At 50.4% G+C, this 19,629-nt stretch overlaps 1 protein-coding gene across 3 annotated transcripts in view; it reads right to left on the bottom strand.

Annotated features, from left to right (window-relative positions):
• Window positions 1-19,629, bottom strand: part of LOC6033676 (twitchin) — a 51,462-nt gene that overhangs the window by 1,254 nt on the left and 30,579 nt on the right. For all 3 annotated transcript variants that reach the window (XM_038252837.1, XM_038252843.1, XM_001844050.2), the window contains 8 exons: window positions 18,187-19,596; window positions 17,713-18,015; window positions 16,612-17,505; window positions 15,660-16,550; window positions 12,778-15,441; window positions 12,438-12,719; window positions 12,071-12,376; window positions 52-12,009 (listed from right to left, as the gene is read on the bottom strand). In XM_038252837.1, coding sequence (XP_038108765.1) covers window positions 52-12,009; window positions 12,071-12,376; window positions 12,438-12,719; window positions 12,778-15,441; window positions 15,660-16,550; window positions 16,612-17,505; window positions 17,713-18,015; window positions 18,187-19,596 — 18,708 coding nt within the window. The remainder of the gene's footprint in view (window positions 1-51; window positions 12,010-12,070; window positions 12,377-12,437; window positions 12,720-12,777; window positions 15,442-15,659; window positions 16,551-16,611; window positions 17,506-17,712; window positions 18,016-18,186; window positions 19,597-19,629) is intronic.

The raw sequence follows: 19,629 nt of genomic DNA, 5'->3' as shown, positions 1-19,629 counted from the left end.
AAAAAACCATTAGTAAGGTCTACGACAAGCTTTCTCCAGTTGACAACTTACGCAATAGCTCGCGGGTCGACTGGCGGGATCGTGCATCTGGAGGTCCGAGTTGTTTCGATGGAGCGGCCTTGGCTTCCGGTTTCTTGATCGATTTCTTACCATCAGCCTTCGGCTGTGGAAGATCCAACTGGCGGCGGCGGTCTTCAACGATAACGACGCAGCTGGTTTCAGCCTTTCCAAGCGGGTTGACGGCAACGCACTTGTACTCGCCCGAATCGTCAACCTTGGTGTCGATGATCTCCATCGTCACCACGCCATCGGTGTGCGTCATAGCGTACTCAAACCGGCTAAGCTCGCGGCCATTCTTGAACCACTTAACGGTCGGCACAGGCTTTCCGCTTAGACAACACAACAGCTTGCAAGTGTCTCGCAGCTGCATGACACGAGGACGCAGAGCAAAGGTGAACACCGGAGCGGCATCGGACTCTTCCTGCCACATTGGCCGTGGGCTTGGTTCACGCTTTCTGACGGTGAGGGTCTCGGGTTTGTAAACTGGAATCTGCTTAGACATCGGGTGGACATTCAGGAAGATGACCTCCTCGCGAGATCCGTAGTGGTTCTCAGCACGGATAATGTACTCGCCACGATCATCCAGCTTGACGCGGTTGATAATGAAGTAGTAGTCGTCGTTGGCGTAACGCTTCATGAACTTGACCGACTGCTTGAGCTCCTGGTTGTTGTGGTACCAGGTCACAACCGAAGTTGCCACACCAATAACACGGCAGTAGAACTTGCAGCTTTGTCCTTCGTAACAGAATGCCGACTGCGGACGAATGACGAACCGAGGAGCAGCCTGTCGTCGGTCGAACGAGGTTTCGTGGATCTTGTACTTGGTAACAAGCAACTTGCGCAGTGCAGAGTATTCCGAAAGTCTACCCAGCGGCAGCACAAACGATGCCCAGTTGTCGTACTTTCTGCGGATAAGATCGCGGATGGTCTTGTAGCGTTCAATCGAGATCAGCGAAGTCGAGCTGTTGTAGCTATCGCTCAACCAGGCGTGCATCAGACACTCGTGAGCAGTCATACGCTTCTCCTTGGTCTTGATCAACAGCCGGCGGATAAAGTCCTTACACTCTTCCGACACGTCCTTGAATGCAACCTCATCGAACTCCCACGTTCCTTGTTTGATGTTCTTCAACGTATCGATGTCGGTCTCTCCAGCGAATGGTGAAAGACCGCTAATCAAAACGTAAGCCAACACACCTACAGCCCACATGTCAGTGTAGAAACCAACAGGTTCACGCTCAACAATTTCCGGAGCAGCAAACTCAGCGGTTCCTGTCGAGATCTTGACCATTTCGTTGGGGTTCAGTCGTGTGGCCAATCCGAAATCGATCAGCTTAACTTGGTTGCTGTTTCTCGTCTGGCACATGACATTCTCCGGCTTGATATCCAAGTGGATGATGTTCTTCTCATGCATGTACTTGACAGCCTCGCAGATCTGCTTCATGTACTCAATGATCTCCTGTTCACACATGCGGTAGCCTTCGGTGGTGATGCGCTCAAACAGTTCACCTCCAGACAAGAACTCGTAAATCAGCACAAACTCATCCTCATCCTCGAAGGCATCGTGCAGGTGGATCAACTTGCGATGGTGCAGCTGGTTCATGATGTCAATTTCCTTGCGAATCAAGTCACGCTCAGAGTTCTGAGACACTGGAATGAACTTGGCGGCAAACACATTTCCAGTCTTGCGCTCACGGCAACGATGAACAACGCCAAACGCTCCCGTACCAATTTCCTCCAAAATCTCGTACAGGTCATAGACGCTCTTGTTGGAGATCTCAACTGGCTTAGTCTGGTACTTGGAGAACACGTCAAACACATAGGTATCGTAGTCTCCAATTGGCTCACGCTTGCCCTGGCGTTTCGGCTTGCCGTTCTCGTCCAGCTCGTACTTGACGCGCTTGACTTGCTTAATGCCCAGATCCTTCAGACTGACCAATTCGGTCTGATCTGATGGGTCAGAGCGGCCGTAAACGTTTTCAGCAAAGCAACGGAACTCGTACTGATGTCCAGGAGACAGATGCGGAACGATAAGCTGATTGAAGCGGGTGGTGCCAGCGCGGATCCAGGTTGACAACGGAACTTCGCGTTTCTCAACGATGTAGTTGGTAATACTTGCTCCACCATCCCAAGATGGTGCCAGCCAGCTCAGAGTAACATGATCCAGTCCAATCTGGTCGACGCTAAGGTTCTTCGGCTTGTCTGGACGATCGCTGATTTGAATCTTGATTTCGGCGGTGTCCTGTCCCAATTCGTTCTCGATAGTGATCGTGTAGTCGCCAGAGTCGAACTGAGAACCATCACGAATAGTCAGCACAGTGTGTCGCTCACGAGTTTCAATGTGATAATGGCTGCCAGACTCGATCTGTTCGCCCTTGAGGTTCCAGTGACATCTTGGTTTCGGGAATCCAGTGAACGGAATCTTGATCTCAATGTTCTCGCCGTTATCGAAGAAGGCAGTATCACGGAATCGCGGAGGAACGTTCAGTTTCGGTGGCGATTTGATGATAAGCGAAGCCTTGGTAGACTTAACGCCTCCCTTGTTGACGGCACGGCAAGTGTACTCATCGGCATCTTCACCAAACACATCGTTGATAGCCAAATGGTGCATATCTCCATCGCTGTACATATGATAACGCGATCCAGAGCAGATCTCGCGAGCTCCCTTGTGCCAGGTAATCTTGGGCCGGGGAACACCGGTGATCTTGCAGACGAACTCGACATTTCTGTTCTGCACGCAAGTCATTGTGTTCAGTGGTTTGACAACTTCTGGTGCCTTGCACACATCTGGATCTTCAGCCTTCACCAGCTGCGAAGCCTTCGAGAATTCAGAAATGCCAACTTCGTTCTGAGCAGCAACACGGAACTCGTAGAATCGTCCCTCAACCAGATTGACGCAGTTAATGGTGCAGATAGAGCACGACACGGTGTTGACGCGCTGCCATGTTTCAATGCCCTGTTCACGCTTCTCGATCCAGTATCCGGTAATACGGGAGCCTCCGTCAGAGACTGGTTTCTCCCATTCCAGGTTGACAAAGTCACCTCCCACTTCGTGAATGATCGGAATACCAGGGGGCGATGGCAGATCGTACGGTCCACGAGCCTTGATGGCATCGACTCCCACCAATGGTGAGCCCATTCCATTCTCGTTAACAGCCGACACGCGGAACATGTACTCGGAGTTCTCGATCAATCCCTTAACGATCAACTGACATTCCTTGACGTAGTTCGATACAATTAGCCAGTGCTGCGACTTGATATCACGACGTTCAATGACATAGTGAGTGATCTTGCGTCCGCCATCCGATGCTGGTGGTTTCCACGAAATCGTGCACATGTTCTTGGTAATATGGCTGGTAAGCAGAGGTCCAGTTGGAGGTCCAGGAAGTCCAGTGACGTGAACATTAACGTTGCACGAAACGCTTCCACTGTCGTTCTTGAAGTTGACCAAGTATACACCCTGGTCAACTTGTTCCACTTCTCTGATGTAGATAACAGCATAATCATCAAACACGGTGTATTTAATGTGCTCGGTTTCGATCAACTTCTCACGATCCTTCGAGATGTTAACCTCCAGAGGCTGGTCGCCGCTAAATCCAAGCTTAATCTTTGCGTTATCTCCCTTGATAAGGTACACGTCCGATGGAATGTTGACCAATTTCGGTGGCACTCCAATCTTGACCGCAGCCGTAGTGTGAACGACGCCAACAAAGTTGATTGCCTCGCAAGTGTAATCACCCTCATCGCGATAAGTAACGTTAGAAATGTGCAACGAGAACACACCGTTCTTGCTTTCCAGTGCGAACTGCCCTCCATGCGTAATCTCCTTTCCGTTACGCAGCCATCTGCAGGTTGGTTCCGGTTTACCATGAGCCTCACATGTCAGCTGCACAGACTTGCCTAAAGGCACCAAGCTGAACTTCAATCTTTGCACCCATTCTGGTTTCTCCGTATCGAGCAATTCACCAATTCTGACCGAGCGTGTCTCAACAGATGGTGGAGAAACTCCGTAATTATTGACAGCGTAAACACGGAACTCGTAGACTCCGCCCTCAATGAGGTTCGTAACAGTGAGCTCCGTGACTGGAATATTCGACTCGTTGCACTTGACCCATCGGGCACCACCAATGTCTCGTCGCTCGACGTAGTATCCGGTGATCTTGGAACCACCGTCACTGGCTGGTGTCGTCCAGCTAAGGTCAACGAAGCTCTTGCCAACCTTGACAATCGCTGGTGCTCCAGGTGGCGATGGTGCCGTAACCTTTCCGTGAATCTTGAACTTCTTAGACGATGCCGATGGTTTGCTCACACCTGCAGCGTTCTGCGCACGAACACGGAACTCGTATTGACGGCCAGGCAGCAGATTGTACACCTGGTACGTGTTGTCCTTAATGAGGAAGTTACAAATAATCCATGAGCTGTCAGTAACATCTCTGTACTCGAAGCGATAGCCTTGAATACGGGAACCTCCATCCATGAGCGGGCGTTCCCAGGTGACAGTGACGTAGTTGGCATCCCAATCGGTAACACGTGGTGGATTTGGTGGATCCGGAACAGTGAACGGATAGCGGGCAATAATTGGTTCCTCCAGAATCAACGGATCGCTGATGCCGTACTGGTTCTCAGCGCGTACTCTGAAGCTGTACTGCTTGTTAGCTTCCATTCCCATGTTGTCGTAATGGTTGGACCGAACAAAGCTGCTAGCCTTGGTCCAGTATCCGAGCGGCTCATATCGTTCAACAATGTAGTTTGTGATTGGACTACCACCATCATCAAGCGGCACCTTCCACGTCAGAGTACAAGATTCGGGCGTAATTTCCGTAACCTCAAGTGGTCCAATTGGTGGTGTTGGCTTGTCAACAACCAACACACGGCAAGAAGCGGTGTCCTTACCAACGCAATTGACCAAATGGATGGTGTAGCTTCCGGAATCCATGCGTTTGGCGTTATCATTCTTGAAGACAGCCTCATTGTCGTTAATGTGAAGTTCAATTCTATCGTTTCTTGAGACTTCATTACCATTGACCAACCAGAAGGCGTCTGGTCTCGGAGAAGCAGAGTATGGTACGATAATCTTGAACGGATCCTTAGCGATAACCAAGATGTCACGCATACCAATGTCGGAAGTAATCTTCGGAGAACTGAACGCAGCAGTAACCATAATTGGATCCGATGCAGAGCTGAACGGACTCTGCCCAGCTGCATTAACGGCTGCCACACGGAAGATGTATTCCCGGTTTTCAGTAAGTCCCGCAACCTTGCACACCAGATCCTTGAGCGAACCCTGCTGTACCTTGGTCCAGCTACCTTCAGAGGCGAGACGCTTCTCAACAACGTAGTGAGTGATTGGCGAACCACCGTTGCTAGCCGGCTTAGTCCAGGTAATGGTGACAGAGTCTTCGGTGGTTTCCACACGAGTCGGGGTTCCTGGCTGAGTTGGAATATCGAACGGATGTTTGGCAACAATCGCACCAGATTGTCCGGGATCAGACATTCCGTACTTGTTTTCGGCATAGACACGGAACTCATACTGCTGATTGATACGTAGATTGCGAATCTTGAGGAATGTAGCAGTGCAGTAGCTGCTGACCTTGGTCCAGTTTGATGAGCTCTTGTCCTTCTTCTCGACGACGTAGTTGGTAACCGGTGAACCACCATCATCCAATGGTGTGTTCCAGCACAGAATGAGATGTTCACCTCCAAAGGACTCAACAGCGACATTCTCAGGCTTGCTTGGTCTATCCAAAACCTTAACGTTGCACGTGGCAATATCGGTACCAGATGGATTCTTCAGCATCAAACGGTACTGCTTTGAGTCCGTACGCTTGCTGTTGGTCACGACAATGCTGGCAGCTTCGTCAGTAAGCTGTCTGTGCACACGAGAATCGGAATCGTCGATTTGTTCCTCGTTGGCCAACCAAGTTGCAACCGGTTTCGGGAAGGCAGTATACGGAACATGGATGTTGAAGTCATCTCCTGCTCTGACCGTGATATCACGAACATTGCTGAGATCCATCTTTGGTCTGTTGGGCTGTTCTGCCAAGCTGACCGAAATGCTCGGACGGGATGGGTCAGACGATCCAATGTCGTTGACAGCAATAAGACGGAACTGGTACTCCTTACCCTCTTCCAAGTTCTCTACGCGGTAATATTGATCTGAGATCAAATCATCCTTACTGTTGGCATCAGACCAGTTTTCGGCGTCTTTGAGACGATACTGCACAATGTATCCCTTGATCTTTTCCTTGGCATCTCTGCGCAACGTACGCCACGAAAGCGAAACGCTGCTGCGAGCGATCTTTTCGATTGCCGGTGGATCTGGTTGATTCGGACGCTTGCGCTGGTGTTGGGCAGTGATCGGATCGGTCGGTTCGCTTGGCTTGCTGCAGCCCACATCGTTAACAGTCTTGACACGGAATTCGTAGCGGAATCCTTCCATCAGATCAGGAATAGTGTACGTAAGGTTAGCAGTTGGATAGTTGTTAACCTGCACCCAATCTCCGGTTCCACGTTCGCGTTTCTCGACAATGTATCCAACAACTGGTCTGGTTTGCACACGTGGAGGCTTCCATGAGATGGTACACGAGCTGGGAGTGAAATCCTCGACAACTGGCTTGTCAACGGCCTGTGGTGGATCGGGGCTCTTTGGCGAAATGGTCTTGCTCTCAGTCGGTTCCGAAGATCCATACAGATTCTCAGCACGAACACGGAAGATGTATTCGTGGTTTTCGGTCAAATGCTTGACTGTATGCGAGCAACGAGGAACAGTACCGTACACCATCTTCCAGTTGTCCGATGGGAACTCTTTGTATTCAATGCTGTATCCCGTGATTTCTGAACCACCATCGTCTTTGGGAGCGTCCCAGTTGAGCGTGACAGTATCTTGAGTAGTCTCCAGAGCAAACACATTCCTTGGAGGCTGAGGACGATCAACCACGATAACTTCGAATTCTTTGACGTCTTCGCCATACTGGTTGGAAGCCTTGATCTTGTAGGTATCAGAGTCAATACGGTCGCTCTTCTCCACACGGAACACGGTTTGCTCACTGTTGGTATCAATCGAAACTCGGGAAGTTTCCGGAATCTTAACACCGCTGCGGAACCATTCGACGGTTGGGATTGGAGCACCCACCAGTGGGATAGTGATGATGATTGGTTCACCAGCACGAACCTTGATAGTTCGCTTTCTGAAGCTGTCCATGTTGAGAGCCGGTTTCTGCTGCATCGGTTTGGCCCAAGCCTTGTGAGATGGATCACTAGGACTGCCCTGGCCAGCAGCGTTGACAGCCGATACACGGTAGTCGTACTGTTTGTTCTTAGTAACGCCAGTGTCAGTGAACTCAATGTTTTGTACTGGATACTTGTTCGCCAAGATCCAGCGACCAGTAGTAGCATCGCGACGTTCAATATTGTATCCGGTAATTCTCGATCCTCCATCACTGATTGGTGGCTTCCAGCTGATTGTAATTTGATCGTAGTTGCTATCGATAATGTCCGGTTTAGTCGGTGCTCCAGGAACAACAAACTGATCCTTGGCAACCACTGGGTGCTTGCTCATCAGACCCTCCGAACGGCCTTGCAGATTCTCAGCCATAACACGGAACTCGTATTTGTTGCCCTTGTTCAGACGTGGCACGACAGTATGAGTGTACTTCGGACTGACATAAGCAACGGCCGGGACCCATCCACCGCCATGGGTGAGATCCTTCTTCTCCACAACGTATCCAGTAATTTCGGATCCTCCATTGTCCTTTGGTGGCTTCCACGAAATCGTAACGCTCTTCTCGGTGATCTCTTCGTAGTTCATTGGGCCCTCTGGTGGGTCTGGACGGTCCAGCACAGTAAGACGCATCTGGCCTTCGTCAGTACCACTCGAGTTTTTGATAACCAGTTTGTATTCGCCCGAGTCTCCACGGTTACAATTCACAGTGTGCACGATGGTATGATGTCCAACAGCGGTCAACGTGGTGCGCTTATCAGTTTCAACTGGTTTACCATTCAACGTCCATGTGACTTCCGGAGCGGGTTCGCCAGTAAAGTTCACATCCAAGTGGAAGATTAATCCAGCCTTGACCACCATGTCACGCAACGGGGTAACGATCTTCGGAGCAATGAATCTCGAACGAGTCAACACAGCATCCGATGCATCTGAAGGCTCAGACTCTCCTGCAGCGTTGACAGCAATAACACGGAACTCCCATTCAGTTTCTGTAGCAAGATCCGGAACCTTAAGGTTACGCTGGATTCCAGGAACTTTTCCAGCATTGCTCCAGTACGGGCTGTCCTTTTCTTTCTTCTGGATAATGTACTCCGTGATCGGAGCTCCTCCGTCGGACTTGGGAGCATTCCATTCCAAGCTAACCGAGTTGGCATCCCAATCGACCACCTGCGGTTTCGGGGGCTGCGATGGCTCTTCGAAGTCGTTCTTGGCAACAATCGGATGAGACGATTCCAATGCCTCCGATTCGCCAATCTCGTTAACAGCCTTCACTCGGAAGGAGTAACGCTTGTTGTGAATGAGACGAGAAATCTCGTTCACCAGCGAAGTGCTCATTCCAGCAGCGGTCCAAGTACCACGAGACATGTCCATTTTCTCGATGACGTAATGAGTGATTGCGCTACCACCGTCGTCCTTGGGTAGCTTCCATTCCAGACGGCATCCCTCAGTAGTAATGTTACTGATCTTGAGCGGACCTTCTGGTGGTGCTGGTTTGTCCAACACGGTAACGTGTGCAGAGGCAGAGAACTCGCCACACTCGTTCTTCACGATGAGAGTGTACATACCGCTGTCGTCACGAATCGAGAATGGAATCTCAAGAGAAACCTCGTTGTTGTAATCTTCACGAATAACTCTCTGAGACTCTGGAATTACAACGCCATTGCGCTTCCAGACAGCAGTGACCTTTGGCGAAGCTTGCACAGAAACGTTGTACGCAATCTTCTTGCCAACGGGAATAATCATGTCCCTCAGAGCGCCCTTGTCGAAGTGCGGGGCCACGAAACGAGACTTGCACAAAACAGGGTCGGAAGACTCGCTTGGGTCACCCACACCGGCCTTGTTCACGGCACACACGCGGAACTCATACTCTTCGTCCTTGGTGAGATCGGTGATCTTTGCGTGAGGATGGAACAAATCGGTGAATTCACCAGCAAACTTCCAATCTCCGTAACGAGGCTTCTTCTCAACGATGTAGCTCGTGATCGGCGATCCACCGTCCTTCTTTGGAATGCTCCATTCCAGCTGTACGAAGTTATCTCCCCAGTCAGCGGCCACAGGCTTTCCAGGCTTGTCGGGCTTGGCGTAAGGATCCTTGGCAGTGATCGGCTGGGAAGTAGACAGTGGGATAGATTCACCCTGCTTGTTAACAGCACGAACACGGAACTGATACGAGTGACCCTCAATCAAGTTATCCGGACGAATCTTCGTGGAGATAGTTTCACCAACCGGAATCCAGCGGAGCTGATCGGTGTCAAGTTTCTCGACAACGTAGTGCAAGATTTCAGAACCACCATCATCCTTCGGAGGACGCCACATCATTGTTACGCCATTCTTCGACAGGTTCTCGAAACGAATGGGTCCCTCTGGTGGTGCTGGAACGTCCAAAACGGTAACATTCACATCAGCAATGTCAACGCCGTTCTTGTTCTTAGCGGTCAAAGTGTAAACGCCACTGTCCGCCCGCTTGACATCCATAACGCGCAGCTTGGTTCTGTAGTTTTCGTAAAGAACCTTGACGCGATCCGTGTTGATGATCATGTTATCCTTGTGCGTCCATTCCTTGGCTGGAACAGGCTCACCCTGAACAGGAACATCGAACTCAAAGGTAAGTCCAGCACGAACCTTGACGTTGGACATCGAGTAACGATCAATCTTTGGTGGTTGGTTCTTGCTACGAGCAATGTGCGATTCAGTTGGCCTGCTGGCTTCACCTTCTCCTGCGCGGTTGATTGCCTTTACGCGGAATTGGTAAGCCGTTCCTTCGATGAGATCTGGAACCTTGGCAGCAGTTTTGTTTCCTTCAACTTCAACACACTTCTCCCAGTCTCCAGAATATTTGCTGAGCTTCTCAATCACGTAACCAGTAATTGGCGCACCTCCATCGTTATCCGGGGCCTGCCACTCCAGCTCGACGTAATCTTTGTCGTAGTCCTTGATAACGACGTTTTCCGGACGTGCCGGAGCACGGAACGGATTCTTCACCACAACAGCGTTGGCCATCGACAGTGGTTCCGATTTGCCCATCTTGTTCTGAGCACGCACACGGAACTTGTACGAATGTCCTTCAATGAGACCGTCGATTTCGGCATTGCAAACGTTGTATCCAGAATCGCCGGCGTACGCCCACGTTCCCTTGGTTTCGTCCAGCTTCTCAATGATGTAGTTGTCAATCGGTAGACCACCGTCATCCTCTGGAGCAAGCCATTCCAGGGTGGCTCCATTGTTAGTGATTTCCTTGACCTTGAGTGGACCACGAGGCGGGCTCGGAACATCCAGCACCGTCACAAACACCTCGGCCGAATCCTTTCCATTTTCATTCTCCGCTTCGATAGTGTAAGTGCCCGTTTCTCCACGAGTTGCTGAGCGAATCGTGATCTTAGTGTTGTAGTCGTAGTTCTGGATCTTGAAACGCTCGTTCTGTTTAAGCTCACGCTTGTTCAACGACCACTTGGTAGTCGGGATCGGTTCACCTGTGACCTTAACGTCAAAGACAACATTGTTTCCAGCCTTGATGCGCACATCGTTGAGGTTCGTGCGATCAATTCTTGGAGGCTGGTTCTTCTGCTTGCAGATAATTGGTGGCGTGGCGTTGCTTGGATCGCTAGGACCGGCATCGTTCACCGCACGCACACGGAATTCGTACTTTTGTCCTTCCATAAGATCCGGAACGAAGGCCTCGGTAGCACTGGCTGGCACCTGCATCTTCCTCTCCCATTCACCGTACTTATCCTTAACTTCGACGACGTAACCAGTAACTGGGGAGCCACCATCGCTAACCGGAGGCTGCCAGACGAGCTGGACAAAGTCTGGACCCCAGTCGGTGGCCTTGCAATCGCGAGGAGCGGACGGTTCGTCGAACGGATTCTTGGCAACGAATTCGCCATCCTGTTCGAGAGGCTTGGATTCGCCTTCGGCATTGATCGCGCTGACACGGAACTTGTACTTCTTGCCGTTCTGCAGTCCACTGATGTCGGCGTTCGTTTCTACGCTGCGAGCATGTGGAATCCATGCCTTAGCCTCATCGTCGTAACGTTCAATCTGGTAATATTCAATGTCACAGCCACCATCGTCACGTGGGCGCTTCCACTTGAGTTTGCAAGTTTCTTTGGTGATGTCCGACACCAGCATCGGTCCTTCCGGTGGAGTGGGTTTGTCAGTAACCACTACTTGAACTTGGACCTGGTCACGACCAGATGAGTTCGTGGCAGTGATTTCGTAGTCTCCAGAATCGTTACGGTTTGCTGGACGCAGAATAAACTTGGAGTTGTACTCCGTGTCGAGAATTTCAGCACGCCTATCGGTAACGTGAGCCTTGTTGATACGCCATTCGGTTTTAGGAGCTGGCTCACCAGTAATGACAACATCAAACTTGAGCATCGATCCGGCAGAGATCGAAAGATCTCTGATCGTTCTACGATCAATCTTGGGTGGAGCAAAGCGAGGCTTGGCAGTGAACGTGCGGCTTGCGTCAGATGGATCCGACTGTCCAGCCTTGTTGACAGCGACAACACGGAACTGATACTCGTTGCCTTCGACCAATCCTCCCACCGTAGCAGTCGGGTTCGGCGACGTCGTTTCGCATGCCTTCTCCCAGATCGGACTGTATTTATCCTTCTTCTCAATGATGTAACCAGTTATTGGGCTGCCACCATCGTCGGGCTCTGGCCATTTAAGAACAGCGTGATTCTCTGACCAATCAACAACCGTTGGAGCGCTCGGAGTATCAGGAACAGCTATCGAAGAAAGAAATAAAGGTTACTAAAATTAACATTAAAGATGATAGGAATTACTTACAGAAGCTATCCTTGGCAAGAACAGTTCCAGCGGTCTCCAACGGCTCGGATTCACCCTCGGGGTTCACAGCCTTGACACGGAACTTGTAACGATGGCCAGGAACCAGTCCTTCAACCGGGAACTCGGTGAACGGTCCGTCGGTCTTTCCGGCGGTCATCCAGATACCATTATCAGGATCGAACTTCTCGATAACGTAATGATCGATTGGAACACCACCATCGTCCTTTGGCTTTTGCCACTCCAGCTTGCAGCTATCCTTGGTCATGTCCTTGACCTCCAACGGACCCTCAGGAATGCTAGGCTTAGCTGTAATTTATAAATAACACTTTAAGTATCGTTCAACAGGGTTCACAAGGCTATTACTTACATCTCACGGTAACAGTGATCTCAACCTGATCGGTGCCAAACTTGTTGGTTGCCTTGATCACGTACTTGCCAGAATCTCTGCGATCTGGTTCGGTGTTGACGAACTTGCTGTTGTACGGTACATTGTCGATCGTACGAGTGGTAGTCACCGTAACCATGCGATCATTGATGGTCCAGTCCACTTCTGGAGCAGGTTCACCCGAGATCTTGACGTCGAAGCCAAACGGTTCTCCGACAGCAACGCTGAGGTTCTTGAGGTTGCGACGATCGATCTTGGGTGGCACTAAAAGAAAGTATTTCTTTGCTATTGAATTACCATAGAAAATATAAAAAGTACTCACGTTTTCTTGGTTTAGCGGTGATCGGTTTGCTGTGGTCACTCCAGATACCCGGACCAGCTTCGTTAACGGCTCGGACCTTAAACTCGTACACTTCGCCTTCGTTTAGTTCAGTCACCTTAGCCTCGCACTTGTTGCCAATGACCTCGGCACATCTGATCCACTTGATGGTGCCGTGAGTGCGTTTTTCGAGAACGTACTTGGTAATCGGAGATCCGCCATCGCTGACCGGTGGAGTCCAGCGCAACTCGATAAAGTTCTTGTCCCAGTCGTAGGCTTCCGGGGTACCTGGTTTGCTTGGCTCGTCGAATGGATTCTTCGCCAGCATGTACGTATCGGTAGCCAGTGGCTCAGATATACCCTCGTCGTTGACAGCCGAGACGCGGAACAGATATTCCTGGCCTGGTTCCAAGTTGGCGACTTCCATGTGAGTATCGGCAGTCCTTCCAACTGGAACCCATCGTCCAGTTTCCTTGTCAAACTTCTCCACATTGTAGTGATCGATTGGAACACCACCATCGTCTAGTGGTGGGTTCCACTTCAGAGAGCATCCCTCTTTGTGTACGTTCGATACCTTCAACGGTCCTTCTGGTGCAGTAGGTTTGTCCAGGACAGTGATATTGATTTGGACCTCATCGTAACCAGAAGCATTTTCAGCCTTAATTTCATATGGACCGTTGTGTGCACGGGTAACGCTGCTGATAGTCAACTTAGCACGATAGTCTTCAAACTCAACACGTACATCTGGGTTGTCCTTTTCAACGCGTGCCTTGTTCAACAACCAATACTTCGTCGGTGCAGGCTCGCCACTGATCTTGCAATCCAACCTCAACGACTGTCCACCCTTCAGCGTCAAGTTCTTGAGCGTAGAACGATCGATTCTTGGTGGAGCAAAGCGGTCCTTAACCAACACTGGTTCAGAAATCGGCGAGTAGGGACTATGTCCACCCTTGTTGACTGCCTTCACGCGGAACTGGTACGTTGTACCCTCAAACAGATCCGGAACCTTAGCCTTCGTGACAGGCTCGTCGGTTTCCATAGCCTTTTGCCACTTGGTGCTGTTGACATCCTTCTTTTCGATGATGTACTTGGTAATCGGAGCGCCACCGTCGCTTTCCGGTTCCTTCCACTCCAGGAACACATGCTTCCTGGACCAGTCGGTCGCCTTGGGCTTTCCGGGAGCACTCGGGGCGTCGTAAGGATTCTTCGCTCGGATGCTGGTGTCGGTCTCCAGTGGCTCAGATTCACCCTCGCTGTTGACGGCCTTTACGCGGAACATGTAATCCTTTCCTTCCTGGAGTCCAGAAACATCCGCCTCTGGGAAGCGAGATTCGCAAACTTGAATCCAGCGACCGCTGTCGACATCCATACGCTCGACGACGTACGCCTGAATGGGCTCGCCTCCATCATCCTCTGGTGGCAACCAAGCCAACTTACATCCCTCAGCTGTCACATCCGACACCTTCAGAGGACCCATACACTTGGATGGTTTAGCCAGGACAACAAGCTCCATTTCAACCATGTCGGTACCAGAGGGATTCTTGGCAGTGATCTTGTAAATGCCAGAGTCTGCGCGTTTCAAGTTCCTAATGATCAGATTAGTCTTGTAGTCTTCATTGTCCAACCTGATCCGTTCATCTCCTCCGCCAGTGATAATCTTCTCCTTGAGCTCCCAAGTAACCTTTGGTGCTGGTTCACCAGTGATATCTGCTTCAACATTGAGCAACTGTCCAGAGCGAAGAATCTTCTTGTCCAGGTTCTTACGATCAATTCTTGGCGCCAAGAAACGAGGCTTAGCGACAACGCTATCCGAAATATCGCTAGGCTCCGATGGACCAGCCTTATTAACAGCAATCACACGGAACTCATACTCATGACCCTCTTCGACATCTTCCACCATTCCACGAGTACGATCTCCACCGATCGTCGCAGCATCTTGCCACTTTCGGCTAGCTTTGTCACGCTTCTGAATGATGTACTCGCTAATTGGAGCACCACCATCCGATTTTGGCTTAGTCCATTCCAGCTCAACAAAGTCCTTGCTCCAGTTAATCGGAGTCGGACGACCGGGCTTGCTTGGCTCGCTGTACGGATCCTTCGCAATCACAACAGTCTCCATCTCCAAAGGCTCACTGTCACCTTCCTTATTAAATGCCTTGACGCGGAACTTGTACTGTTTGCCTTCCTGGAGACCAGCGACGTTAACTTCCGGAGTGGTGCTCTGTGCACACGGAATCCATTGTCCGGTGAGTGGATCCAACTTTTCAATTTCGTATCCCTCGATTGGCATACCACCGTCGTCTAGTGGTGGCTTCCACTTCAACTTGCATCCATGCTTGTGCACATCCGAAGCCTCCAGCGGACCTTGCGGCGTACTTGGCTTGCTCAAGATGGTGATCTCAACCTCAGCACGATCCTCACCGTGAGCGTTGGTCGCCACGATGGTGTACTTGCCGCTGAGATTTCTGCGACCTCGCAGGATGAAGAACTTGGTGTTGTAGTCGATGTTGTCGATCTTGTAGTCGGCATCGGTAGCAACTTCCTTCTCGCCGTGCAACCATTTCACCGTCGGTGCTGGTTCACCCTCGATGTCGATGTCGTACTGAACCGACAGTCCAGCCTTGATGGTAACTGCCGCCAAGTTGGTACGATCGATACGCGGACGCACTACGAGAGATAGAGGAGAAATAAGTTTATGATCGCTTGAATTAGGACTTCCAATGGATGACGATCTTGTGAAGTAGTAAGGAAGACTTCATGCCATTGGATTTTAGCTAAAATTTGTAATTTTAAATTAGAAGAAGTTAGGAGTGAAAGACTGTCTTTAAACGCATTTATTATTTCGTCTTCATAATAGAGTAAAAGTTCTGACGATGAATACTTACGATTGCGATGCTTGATAGTATGGAAGTTAGTTGGATCGGAAGCTTCACCCGTTCCGGCCTTATTGATCGCGCTAACGCGGAACTGGAAGATGTGTTTCTCTGGCAAATCACCCAGCTTGGCTTGACACTCGGGACTGTGCGTAGTAAGAGCTGGCTCCCATTTGGTTTCACCACGTTCCTTCTTTTCGATGAAATAGCCAGTAATTGCGGCCCCTCCGTCCGAGTAAGGACGCTTCCATTGCAGAGTTACGCTGGAATTGTCCCAATCGTTGATGACTACGTCGATAGGAGCCTTCGGCACATCGAACGGATTCTTTGCAACGGTGTACTCTTCAGTCTCCAGGGGCTCAGATTCACCCTCGTCGTTAACAGCCTTGACGCGGAACTTGTAGTGCTGACCTTCCTGCAGTCCAGTCACGTCGAACTCTTCCGCAGTTCCAGGAGTCTTTCCGATCGGTACCCATCGTCCAACCTTCTGATCGTACTTCTCCAGTACATATCCGGTAATTGGTTTGCCACCGTCATCATCAGGCTTCTTCCATTTCAGCTTGCAACCATCCTTAGTGACATCCTTAACTTCCAGAGGACCCTTCGGTCTGCTGGGACTAGCTAGAACAGTGATCTCCACGACTTCTTTGTCCATACCATGCTGGTTCTTGGCCATAATTTCATATAGACCGCTATGCTTACGCAAGCTGTCCTTGATGGTAAACTTGGTGTTGTAGTTCTGGTTGACAATTTCGTAGTGGTCGTCGTTGAACACCTGCTTCTCCTTCAGAGACCAGGTGATCTCTGGCTCCGGCTCACCCTTCACGTTCACGTCGTAGTGAACCATCTTGCCACCACGCACCACAATGGGCTTCAGATTTGTACGATCGATACGAGGTTTCACTGCAGATAGATTTGATCAATGTTTGGGCGTTCAAAGAAGTCAGCAGACAAAAATACTTACATGCACGATGCTTAACCTTATGCGTTCCAGTTGGTTCCGACTCGGGCGAGCGGCCAGCCTTGTTGACGGCAATGATACGGAACTGGCACTCGGTGTTCTCCTTCAAATCTTCCACCGTTGCGGTAGTTTCACCTCCAGGTACTTCGAGCACATCTTCCCATTCCTTGAAACGATCCTTCTTCTGAATAACGTAGTTCTGGATTGGCGCACCGCCATCGGACTTGGGTGCAGCCCACTTCAGTTTGACGGTTTTGTTGTCGAAATCGACAATTTCCGGTTGGCCTGGCTTCCATGGTTCGTCGAACGGATTCTTAGCCACAACCTCGTCCGATTCGAGTGGTTCCGATTCACCCTCGGCGTTTACACCGATAACGCGGAATTTGTACGTTTGACCTTCGTCGAGTCCAGTAATGTCAGCTTCCAGGATTTCGGGTCCTCCCTTCACGGTGCCACATCGCACCCACTTTCCGTTACGGTTCTTCAGCTTTTCAATCTTGTACTCGGTAATCGGGCAGCCACCGTCATCGGCAGGTTTCTTCCACTTGAGCTTCAAGCCCTTCTTCGTAACGTTGGAAATTTCCAACTTGCCTTGGCATTTACCGGGCGCACCCAACACGACCAGCTCGATTTCCTCCTCGTCCTTGCCCGAGGCGTTCTGTGCGATGACCTTGTACTTGCCAGTATCGGCACGTTTAGCTTCCTTAATCGAGAAGTTGGTGTGGTAGTTGCCATTTTCAATCTTAATGTTCTCGGTTACTGTCAATGGAATGTTGTCTCGCCAGCACCAGATGATCTCCGGCTCTGGCTCACCCTTCACGTCCGCAGACCAGAGATGAGTCTTTCCAGCCTTGATGGTAACGTTCTTCAGGTTGGTACGATCGATACGAGGTTTCACTGTACAAACGAATGGAAGCGTTAGAAAGCTGCTTGGAAAGCAGTTCTTGACCCATTTACGCGGCAAAACTTTAGAACCATTTGTTTGTCCATCACGGGATGGAACATTTTACTGACGCGTGACCATTTGATAGCAAAACAGTTGACAGAGTTGACAGCCTAAATCTACATGGTTTACGGGATGCTTTCCCTGCCAGAGATACTCACAGTTCTTATGCTTGACGGTGTGGTTGTCGCTAGGCTCCGATGCCTTGGAAGCGCCACCCTTGTTAACGGCACGCACGCGGAACTGGTACACGACCTTCTCCTTGAGTCCAGTAACCTTGCACGTGGCGTCGGCCGTCTCGGTCTTGGCGCACTCCGTCCAGTCGGTCAAGAACTTGTTCTTGAACTCAACGACGTAGTGCGTGATCGGACGTCCACCGTCCTTCTCGGGAGCTTCCCACTTCAGCTGCACAAAGTCGATACCGTAGTCATCAACGACCGGCTTGCCAGGCGCTTCCGGAGGATCTGTCGATTGAATATTTGTTCGAAAGGGTTAGCATATGCAGTGGCCATCAAGAGGCAGTTAAGGTAACCTCACAACTATATCAATGTTTGTGACACAGATGACCAATTTGGAAGAAGTTTATTCTAATACCCGAAAGAGTTTAAATTTGAATTGCATTCCCACGCACTTACCGTATGGATTGACAGTTTTTACCGCCAGGAGTGTTTCCAGAGGAGTCGACTCTCCTTCCTTGTTGTATGCTTTAACTCTAAATTCGAACTTCCTTCCCTTTTGTAAATGCTGGAAGTCGAACGTGAGCTGGTCAGCACCACACTCGCCGGCCTGCAACCAGGTTCCGTTTTCTACGTCCATTTTCTCCAGTAGGTAACCCGTCAACGGACAGCCACCGGTGTCCTCTGGAGGTTGCCAACTGATCACCACGTGGTTGGCTCTTGCCTTATCGATCTTGATCGGTCCGATCGGTTGCGTTGGTACGTCCAGAACCAAGACCTTGGCTTGGGTAACGAACTCTCCGCTGCTATTCTTGAGCCTCAGTTTGTAGTTGCCAGAATCTGCGCGGACTGAATGGCGCACTTGAATGGTCGTTGCGTTGTGCTCAACGTCGATGGTTTTACGTTTTTCGGAGTCGCAAATGACAAGGATATCATCCTTCTCCCAAACGACTTCCGGTTCTGGCTCGCCACCGTACTGGACATAGTACCGAATCGTTTGTCCCTTTTTCAGTGTAATTGGTTGGAGGCCTTCGCCTTCGATGAATGGCTTGACATATCTGTCTCGGATCTTCAATGGCTCTGTGGTGTTGCTTGGTTTACTGGCGCCACCCTGGTTGTTTGCCCTCACACGGAACTCGAACGTTTCGCCTACCGTTAGTCCTTTGAGGGTAGTCGTCAGCTGGTTAGGACCAACATCCTCGAACTGTTTCCAATTGGCGGCAGTGTAGGGCTTGTATTCTACGGTATAACTCTGGATTGGAGCACCACCATCGGAAGCCGGTGTCTTCCAAGTGAGTTCCACAAACTCTCTATCCCAATCAGAGATGATAAGATCTCGTGGCGGATCCGGTTCGGTCCATGGATCCTTGGCAATGATATCATCCTCCATGCTACAATACTCTGATTCACCCATCTTGTTGACTGCTTTAACTCGGAACTTGTAATGTCTGCCTGGTGTCAGGTCGGTGCAAGCAAACTTGAGCGTATCGCCAGGAACATCGGTAAGCGGGTCCCAACCGGATCGCTTGAACACATCCTGCCGTTCCAGGACATACTTCTCAAGAGCAGCTCCACCATCGTTCTCCGGAGCCTTCCACTTGACGACACAACGTGTTTGGAAGATGTTGACGCACTGTAGCTCCTGCGGTGGCTGTGGTTTATCCTGAAACACAATTTGGGTGGTATGCTCTTCCGCACCGGCGGCATTTTCCAGCACAATTCTAAACTCGCCCGAATCTTTGAATTCGGTGCTCTTAAAATTGAGAACAAGCTTATCGTTCTCTACAACTATATCAACTTCTTCCGGTGATACCGGCTTGCCATCCTTGAACACCTTTACGGTGACCTTGGACTGGCGAGACTCACCGGCTGCACAGATTCAGGGGGTGGATAAGGGAGTGG

The sequence above is a fragment of the Culex quinquefasciatus genome, chromosome 1 (genome assembly GCF_015732765.1).
Source record: "Culex quinquefasciatus strain JHB chromosome 1, VPISU_Cqui_1.0_pri_paternal, whole genome shotgun sequence".
Classification (NCBI taxonomy): Eukaryota; Metazoa; Arthropoda; class Insecta; order Diptera; family Culicidae; genus Culex; species Culex quinquefasciatus.
The sequence above is the reverse complement of the archived record's forward strand: the minus strand, read 5'-3'. Positions and strand labels throughout refer to the sequence as shown.